This window comes from Hibiscus syriacus, unplaced genomic scaffold, assembly GCF_006381635.1.
Source record: "Hibiscus syriacus cultivar Baekdansim isolate YM2019G1 unplaced genomic scaffold, ASM638163v2 tig00110652_pilon, whole genome shotgun sequence".
NCBI lineage: Eukaryota > Viridiplantae > Streptophyta > Magnoliopsida > Malvales > Malvaceae > Hibiscus > Hibiscus syriacus.
Genome location: NW_024062812.1, coordinates 252,488 through 262,902, shown reverse-complemented (window position 1 = coordinate 262,902; position 10,415 = coordinate 252,488). Strand labels below are relative to the sequence as shown.

Here is a 10,415-nt window from a genome sequence, read left to right as displayed (position 1 = left end):
CAGGCTTTCCTTTCATTAATTAGAAACTTGAAAATTCAAATGATTAAATACTCACGGATCCTTAGCTACATAATCAGCAGAGCATGCAAACCATAATTTTTAGAATATTCAAAAAACACTTGCACTTTTTCAGTGGGATTTATCATTAAACCCAGATGCATTCTGGCTAGCCGCATAAGAACTGTTTCTTAATGGAAATTATCATAAGAAGGGAAAATTGATAATAACTTGCTGTAAAATCACCTCAAAAGAAGGGAAGAAAGGCAGATCACAATATCAAATCCGTCTGAAAAACGGGACAAGAAAACAAAACAAAAAAGAATTGAATTATCCTATAAAAAAAGAAAAGAGATCTTGAATTGGGCTATCAAAACAGTAATGAATAAGAAAATTTGAGAGGAGAAAACGCACCATAAACAAAAGTTGCGGCAGAGTGAAACCCTAAAGAAAAGAGATCTTGAGAAAATGTAAAATACAAAGAAAAGGGTTATGGTGCTGAGAGCCTTAGCGGGTCCGTAGACTTCAGCTTATTGGGCTATTTGAGTTTGAAACAAATTAACTATGAATACCCGGGTATCGGGTCGGGTATCGGGCCGGGTAATCGGGCCGGGTAATCGGGTAATCGGGACGGGGATTACTAAACCCGTCCCCGTCCCCGTCCCCATTTAAAAAAACTCGATTTTTCCCCATCCCCGTCCCCGTTTATCATCCCCGAACCCGCCCCATTTAATTCGGTTTTCGGGTTTCCCCGTCGGGTTCAGTTTTTTTTGCCATCCCTATCAGTAGGTCCTTTTGTTATGTAAATGGAAGTTGGCATGTAATTAAAGGGTTAAGTTGTGTATGCTCTGAATATTTTGGTAAACTCATATTACCATATGTATATTATCGTATTTTCTTAATATAAGTTCAAGTATTTTGCTATTATTTGTTAAGAGTTGTGTTTTAAAAGTCAATGTAATATCTCTGACTCGTATCCGGGTCGGGTACGGGTTGGGGGTGTTACACACAAACTGACCCTCCTGTACACATGTATGAAGCTGATTATGGTGTAATGTACGGGCCAGAATTTACGGATATGCCTCATCTCGGTGACTATGGATATTACTCATTAATAAATAATTGTGAGTTATCTTTAGGCATGGATTTTCAAGCAAAGAAGAAGCGGTGATGGCTATAAAAAATTACAATATCCATAATTCTGTTCAGTCCAGAGTAAACCGATCGACGACCGAAAAATATGTATGCTACTATGCCCAACGCGAAAACAGATGCAAATGGATGGTTCGCGTATCGAAAATGAAGAGGGAAAACAATATATGGGAACTAACAGTATACAACGGTCCTCACACATGTTGTGCTGGAGGGGTCAACCAAGATCATCCCAACTTGGACTCTGAAGTGATATGCCAAGCCATCATGCCCATGGTAAAAGCAAGCTCTCATATAGCTGTTGCAGTGTTGATTTCAGCTATACAATCGCAATATGGATACACTATCTCCTATAAAAAGCTTGGTTGGCAAAACAAAATGCCATTGTCAAACTTTATGGCAAATGAGATGCATCTTACAACGAACTTCCAGGCTGGTTTAGGCTGGTGCGGAGGTTGAATCCTGGCATAATTGTGGACTTCGAAACCTCCTATGCATACCATAATGATCGAGTTCTCCGAGATCGATGCCAATTCTACCGGGTTTTTTGGACTTACCCACAGTGCGTTAATACTGTCAAATACTGCAAGCATGTGGTCCAGATCGACGGGACTTTCTTGTATGGAAAATACAAACAAGTTTTATTATTGGCAGTTGTCCAAGATGGAAATCGCAACATTCTTCCAGTTGCTTTTGCTCTTGTCGAAGGAGAATATACAAATTCTTGGGCTTTTTTCCTCCGAAATTATCGTGCACATGTTATCACGAGGGAAAAAATCTATGTCATTTCTGATCGCGGAGCTGGGATCAAAGCAGCAATAGAGTCTTTGGGTCCAATGTGGCAACCACCCTTTGTCCAACATAGGTATTGTCTCCGACACATTGCTGCGAACTACCATGGAAGATACAAGAAGAATGATGTCAATTACTTGTGTGCATGGGTAAGTGAAACTGATGTAGTTTGTTTTCTTTCGATCCTTTTGATCAGGTTAGTAAGTTATACATTTTTTGATCAGGTTACGAACTTCTTCCTCAAATGTTTGAATCAATGCTTCAAGATTTGCGGGCGAAGAACGAGGAAGGATACGATTACATTAGCCTCATTGATAAAGAAATGTGGACGAACGCATATGATGGTGGATATCGATATGGACACATGATGACCAACTTGGCTGAGGCAATCAATTCATTCTTAAAGGGTGCACGTCACTTACCTGTAGCGGCTTTGGTAAAAACTATATATTTTCGTTTGGGGGCACTTTTTGCGAAGCTCGAGGGACAAGCTCAAACCTGGATGCAAGGCGGTCATGTCTATCACCCTAGATAAGTTGCAGATCTATAGAAAAAAAATTCTGCATCAAATGGAATGTCTGTAACAAGCTTCTCTAAAAGGCATGAAATGTTTCGTGTCACAGAGTTACTGCAACCTCTTCAAGGGATTGAAGTTGTGTCGTTAAGAGTAAATCTAAGGGACAGAACGTGCAACTGCGGGTTTTTCAAGCTCTGAAGTATCCATGCTCTCATGTGATAGCAGCTTGCTCGCATACACGTCAAGACTATAACCATTTTTTGGATCCCGTATACCTACTATCTGAAGTTTTTAAGGTATACGAATTTGAGTTTCCCCCATAGGTAATGACAAAGACCCTGATGAGGTTCAAGATTGGCTTCCAATTGTACCAAATTCGAGTTTAATGAGGGAGCGTGGTCGTCCAAAATCTAATCGAATTCATTGCGATATGGATATTCGAGAAAGATCTAGACAAGACAGAAGATGTGGGCATTGTAGAAACCCATAACACACTAGAAAAACATGTCCACTTCTATTGTCGTCAAGTAACAATTGATGAGAAAATGATGTATTCGTTTATCAAATAATAATTTTTGTACTTTAATTTGCATTTATTTCAAGTTAATGTCATTCGATAATCGATGATGAAGATTAAAAAAACGAACACAATCATTAGATTTTATTAAACTAATAACAATTTGGTATTTGAATATAATTTTAAATACAACAAACTTACAATAAGTATTAAATGGTAAATGATAACCAAATTACAATAACTGATATTAAATTGTAATAAACAAAATGAACTGAAATACATTAAAAAAAAGTCCAACAAATTTAACAAAATAAAGTAAGTAGTAAATAAGAAATAATAAAAAATTACAATTTAACAAAATAAAGTAAATACAAATATAATAAAAAATCTATCGATGCCTGCGACGCGAATGTGTTCCGCAAGGCGGTGGCTGTCAATCTCGAGGAGGATTTTTTCGTATCATTGGTTCTGACTCCTCGTTATCATTATCACCATCATCGTCGTCGTCGTCCTGAGCAGGTACATTAGGTTGATGAGGAGCTGATGACGATGAAACACCTTCATAGAATAAGGACCCTGGAGGTGTATGACTGACTATCCCACCGGCCTGCGAAAACTGGGAAAACTCATAAAACCCAGACATCGCTGAGTGTGAAAACTGTACAGGAGGTGTATGTGTTGCGGCCATGGGTGATGAGGCTAAACCCACCAAATATCCAGTATATGAACCCCAAGTTGGATCTACAAACATATACCCATAATAGCCTCTAGGAGGGGTCATCTGTGACGGTGGCGGCGGCGGGGTCATAAAACCAGGTGAAGGCGGCAGTGGCATCTGGTAATGGAAAGGCGATGGCGGCATCATATATGGCTGCGGTGGCTACTGTGAAGGTACTGCTGGTGCAGCTGAGGATGAACCGGAAGCACCTGTTCTCCGTTCACGAGTCGGGGGACGATGGTGCTGTGTTGGATCACGTCTCTGTCGACGTCGCAGAAAGGTATGCCCTCGTGTATCCTCGGGAAGCAGAAATGGTTTCCCGTTACTGTTGAACCACTCATAATAACCTTCTGCAACACTCAAGAGGTCAAGTAAAATGGGCTCTCTACGGGGAAGGCGTCGATGTCGATCCTCCCACAATACGACCCACTCATGATGCCTCACCAGCCAATTTGTATCTGTCTTGTCGCGTCTATCTAACCTATGCAACTCGTCCATATTACGCGGTGCATCCGGAATTAGTTGAAAACAACCAAACGACCGGAACACGCAATCAGTGGAGTGCCACTCGACGGTCGCATAACAGATCAGAGGGATCATCGCCATCCAAACATCTGATGGACCCCTCAACTCAGGTAGGATCACCGCCCTCACATCATCAGTAGAATATGTCACACATTCAAACTAAAACAAATAAGATATACTTTTTATCAAAATAATAATCTAATTATATAATTATAATCTAAAATCGATTTTTAAACATTAAAATTCATACCTGTGTGCCAGCCTTTTGATCGATTAGCACCCTAATTTTTTTTAAATCATCAGGTAGCTCCTGATGATTTTTCCTATCAGTAGCCCACCTATTCAAGGAAAAAAATTTATTATACGCTGTATAAAATTATTAATATACAAAATCAGTTTTATAATTACCTCAGAAGTAGTGGAAATACGAATGGGTTCTTCACAACGGGACATAAAAAGGGCAATCGATACCATGCCCAAGACTGCAGCAGTAGGAGACATCCGCCGATAGCATTAAGCCTGTAGTCAATGGCTCCACACATCTCCCTGTACAGCAAAGCCAAAACTGTCGAGCCCCAACTAAATGATTCGGCGAGACAAAAGTCGCTAAGATGTCGCAACCACATGCAGTGAATTAAGTTGCGCGATTTGTCCGGCATCAGTAACCCTCCTATCAACTGCAATATGCATGCCCGTGCATACATCTTAACCTCATCCTCAGAGGTGTCTGCGCTCTCCCGAAAATTGGCATCTAACCAATTTAACGGTATCCTACCTCCGATAAAATTTTCCGGGACACGTCCTAGATTTTCCCGGCACAAAGTAGTCCAAGAACCGGAAGCTATCCCTAATATCACATCTCCATCCACCGGAAGCCCCAGGTGCATAGAAACATCCTCAAGCGTGATCGTGCACTTTCCCCACGGAAGATGGAATGTGTGGGTCTCCGGCCTCCACCGCTCTACTAAGGCAGAAATAAGGTCTGGTTCTATCTTACAGTGACCCTGATATCTACATATGTAACCAAATCCAGCCTCTACTAAATACGGCAAGACACAGCTAGATATCACTAACTTAAGATTCCTAATAAAATTATCTAATATACGGTCATTCTCCTAAAAATAAATAATTACAAAAATTAATTCTTAATCTAATAATCATGCATTAAATAAATCAACAAATTATTAATAATAATTTAAATTAAATTAAAACGTTAAAATGTTACCGTATCAGCAAAGTGTCGAGATATATGATTTCCATCTAAGCGAAGTAGACCACCTTCCATTATATATCTGAAAAATATTTATATTAGTAAAATATTAAATAAAGTAAAATACTTAAATAAATTAAATACATAATATTAAAAATATTATAAAATATACCTTAAACGAGAGAGTATTTGAGAGAATTTGGTGTGATGAAAGTTATTGAGGATGAGATATTTATAGGGAAGGGTGCGGCCGGGTAATTAAAGCTATAGCGCGCCCCTTGCACCGCATTATACCACACGTGTCAGATAAATAGGTATAACGCGGAACAGGGGCGCGCTATAACCACGTGTAACCCAATCAGCGTATAGCGCGATGCATGGGGCATGATATACCCCACGTGACGCCAAATCCACATATAGCGCGGGTCAAAGGATACGCTTTACTACTACAGGTGTTAGATCAAAAAATATAATTTAACTGATGTTATATCAATAAATATACTGATCACCGGTGATATTTCGGGAAAAAACGTCTGGATCTCAATCTTAAAGATATGCATAGGTTCTTCCATTTCCAAAATTTGAGAGAAGCAAAATCTTATTTTGCAACAAAGCTTATAATTTGATGGAGAAGTGTTGCTGATCGAATCAGATTCCATAGTTTCACTCATCCTTCCGATTCAACTGAACCAATTTTTCGGTGATGTGGTTGGATAACTCGCAGGCGTTCACTCGAAACCTCTTTCGGAGGAGGCTACTGGGTAGATCACTGTCGCCGTCTGCCACCCCCTCCACCATAACCTCTTCTTCTTCCTCTATTATCGTAACCAACGCCACCACCTCCATACCCACCAGATCCATCGGTACCTCCACTGCGTCCAGATCTAGTGGTTCCACGAACAGGGTTCCTGTTGGCGGCAGTGACATCATCAAATTTAGCACGACCGTACTAATTTTTAATTTCAAAGTTTGTATCCAAGATATCTCACCTAATCTGTTGAATTGTATAAGTAATTAGATCCTGAAGCAGTCTACCCACAAGAAAAAATAGAGAGAGAAATTCCCAAGCCGCCAGTAATCAAATTCAATGTCGACAAGCATAATTTACCTGGCTCCATATTCAACTCTGATTCCTTCATATTGTTCTTTCTGAAATTTTGTTGCATAAGAAATGCAGAGAACCTTCCCCTTGAATGGAGACCGACATTTTCTACCTTTTAACAGTATCCCAACTGATCAAGAACTTCGATATTTCTCTTTCAATTATTGATTAACTGAGAAAACATATGATAAATGGCACTGTTCTTTCTGTAGATAATCTTTCAAAGCCTCCTGGATTTTTCAAAGCAGCCAATGTGACTGTTTATATAGGTTGCAAAGTCCCACTTGCATTAAAGCTTTTGACTCGTTGTAATACTTTGAAATATACGAGATTACCATAAATAAACAATATTGTCGTGATTTTTTCCTATTTTATTATCTTCGCCCAATGGCTGCAGCTGCAGTTCTTCGATCAATCCCTATCCTTGTATCATTTCTTATGTGTTTAGAACAATTTGTGTTATCCCAAGTGGAAAACCAGTTCATCTTCAATGGCTTTAATGGATCCAACCTGCATCTAAATGGGATTGCTGAGATTCAACCCAATGGTCTATTACAGCTAACCAACACTTCAAAGAGACAAACTGGTCATGCTTTCTTCCCATTTCCTCTCAAGTTCAACAAATCTTCAACTAACATCTTTGATTCCCTTTCATTTTCGACCAACTTCATGTTTGCTATTGTTCCAGCCGAAGAGACCAATCCTAGGGGTGGCCATGGTATAGCATTCACTATCTCACCAACCATGGAGCTGCCAGGGGCTGCTCCAACCCAATACTTGGGACTTTTTAATTCTTCAACCAATGGCCTTTCTTCAAACCATGTGTTTGCTGTAGAGTTAGACGCCGTTCCTACCACCGAATTCGGAGATATCAGTGGCAGTCATGTTGGCGTTGATGTAAACAACTTGAGATCCTTGGTATCAGCTCCGCCAACATATTTTGCAGACGGAGGGGAAAGTAAAAGCTTGGACCTCTTAACTGGAAATCCAATGCAGCTGTGGATTGATTACGAGGAAGACAACAAGCTGCTGAATGTAACACTTGCTCCTATGCGAAGCAACAAACCGAGCCGACCACTTTTATCGACGTCCGTTGATCTTTCTACTGTCTTATTGGATTCTATGTACGTTGGCTTCTCTTCATCAACTGGTGAATTGACTAGTAGCCAGTATATTCTGGGGTGGAGCTTTAATAAAACTGGGAAAGCACAAAGCCTAGACTACTCAAAGCTCCCTTCACTTCCTAATCGGAGTAAATCGAAGTCAGACTCAAATTTACGAATTATAATCCCTTTAATAACAGTGGTTGCATTGCTTGTGACAATCTTTGGTGGTGCCTATGTTACAAGACGGAAGAAATATGAAGAAATACGTGAAGAATGGGAAAAAGAATATGGTCCTCAAAGATTTTGTTTCAAGGATCTCTATAAAGCAACAAAAGGTTTTAAAGAAAAAGAACTACTAGGAAGTGGGGGTTTCGGAAGGGTTTATAGAGGAGTGTTACCTTCTTCGAAGGAACAAGTTGCTGTCAAGAGAATCTCCCATGATTCGCGACAAGGAATGAAGGAGTTTGTTTCCGAAATCGTGAGCATGGGAAGGTTAAGGCATAGGAACTTGGTGCAGCTCCTTGGCTACTGCAGGCGAAGAGGAGAACTTATCTTGGTCTATGACTATATGCCTAATGGAAGTCTAGACAAGTTCCTATTCAGCAATTCAATGCCAAACCTAAGTTGGGATCAACGGTTTCGGATTCTTAAAGGAGTAGCATCTTCCCTGCTTTACCTTCATGAAGAGTGGGAGCAAGTTGTTCTTCACAGAGATGTAAAAGCTAGCAACATTCTGGTAGATGCTAACTTTAATGGACGGTTAGGAGACTTTGGTCTTGCCAAATTATATGATCATGGCTCAAATCCATCAACTACTCGTGTGGTTGGGACTGTGGGATACATTGCACCAGAGCTAGCTCGAACCGGGAAGGCCACTACCAGCACTGATGTGTTTGCCTTTGGCACCTTTATGCTTGAATTAGCATGTGGGAGGAAGCCCCTGGAGCCACAACTAGAGCCTGAACAAATTATTTTGGCCGAGTGGGTCTGCGAATTATGGAAAGCAGAAGCTATTCTCGATGCTTCTGATCCTAGATTGGAAGGCGATTATGTGTCAGCAGAAATGGAGTTGATTTTGAAACTAGGCGTTCTATGTACGAACCCCATAGCAGCAAACAGGCCGAGCACGAGGCAGATGGTACAACATTTGGATGGAAATATTACCTTACCTGAGATACCACCGGATGGTGTTAGAATTGATATGATGACAGTTGAAAACGTAACATCTACAGGTTTTGCTGCATCATTCCCTACATCATATGAAGAAAATTCTGTTTCTGCCAATTCCTTTTCTAGCTCTATATCGATACTCAGCAGTGGTCGTTGAATTCGAATCATCTATCATCTTTGTAATGAAAGATTATAAGCTTCTTGCGTTCAGTGTTATGCTATATTCTGATTCTAGTCGAAGTATACGAGTTCAATGTCAGTTTAACCATGTACATCTTACATTCTTGGCCAATGCTCCATATAAGAACTAATTTGCTCCAATTCAAGTTAATCTTTCAGTAACTGAACTTTTGAATCAGCTTCAATATCAGTAATTCCTCACTTTTCAAAATGTTGTTTGGTAGTTACTAGCTAGTTACTATACTAGATTGTTACAAAATCGCCAAGACCCGATACTGACAGTTGGATCAAATTTTCAGAATGATTGGCACTAGACTATTAAATATGAAACATGTGACTAAATGAAGACTGAAAGATTCGAAACTGTGTAGTATTGATGGTGGTATAAAAGTTAAAAAAAAAAAACATTTTCATTTATTCTACCTAAGAAAAATAGCCATTATCTCTTGAAGTCCCTCGTGTTATTGTTCATTGCCACCGTTATTGCTCTTATTCTGGCAGCTCCTTCGGTCACTTTTTTCTCTCTCTCTTTGTTCACTTTTTCTCACCAAACTCTTCCAAATCGCTCGTCTTTCTAAAATGACTTATCTATGTCTTGTTACAATGTTATTTTCGACCAATAACAATATCAAAACGCTTCTCATTCTCTCTCTATTGATCATTCGATTTAATTTTCTTCGAAACCTCTTCAAATGTGTCAAACATTTCTTAGAATTTTTCACTCTTCTAAGTTTTGATCTATTTCAAGTCGTTTGATCTATCTAATTATAAGATAGGTTGTTCCTCTTGAACCTCTTAAATGGAGTTGAATAACTCGGAAAAGTTGAAGATTGATAATATGTCGCGTTGCGTTCATCAATTTTTATTTAATTTAAATAATATTATTTGAGCTCTACATTATCACAATAACAAAAATTACTGTTCATATCATCGTCTTGTTTCAAATTTAGTGACCCGATAACTTGATTGAGATAAATTAAAATTTAATGTTAAATTTGAAGTATTTTAGAGTTTAGTGACAAAATTGACACGCAATCTAAAAATAAATACTGAAAATAAAGAGTTTTAAAATTTAGTGATAAAACTATTCAATGACTAATGGTGCACTTTACCCTTAAAAGTAAAAACTAAAAGTCCAGATTCCCTGTAAGTGGATTGGTTGGAATTTTGGAGAGTCAACTTCAGGCCAAGTCCATGGTATGCTAGTTTTATAGCAACGGCAATGTGCTGTAATCTCCATAATGATAAAAGTCACGTTTGAGGAAATCGTGACGAATATAACTTGCCAACCGTTGATACTTTTTTCCTTTAAAATTTTTCTAATTGAGACGGCATCATTTATTTGATAAATAATTAAGATTTTATTTTTCTAATAACAATTTGTGAAGATTAAAGATAGGATAATCCTATATAACCTCTTATAGCTTTT

The 10,415-nt window shown here is 38.9% G+C and overlaps 1 protein-coding gene across 1 annotated transcript; it reads left to right on the top strand.

Moving 5' to 3' along the window:
• The first annotated feature begins 6,917 nt into the window (after window positions 1-6,917).
• Window positions 6,918-8,964, top strand: LOC120137135 (L-type lectin-domain containing receptor kinase SIT2-like). The gene has a single exon (XM_039152971.1). It carries the CDS (start codon window positions 6,918-6,920, stop codon window positions 8,961-8,963), a length of 2,046 nt encoding a protein of 681 aa, XP_039008902.1. The 3' UTR covers window position 8,964.
• Window positions 8,965-10,415: the final 1,451 nt, after the last annotated feature.

Coding starts and splice junctions, on each gene's coding strand:
- LOC120137135 (XM_039152971.1), top strand. CDS start 6,918: ATGGCTGCAGCTGCAGTTCTTCGATCAATCCCTATCCTTGTATCATTT.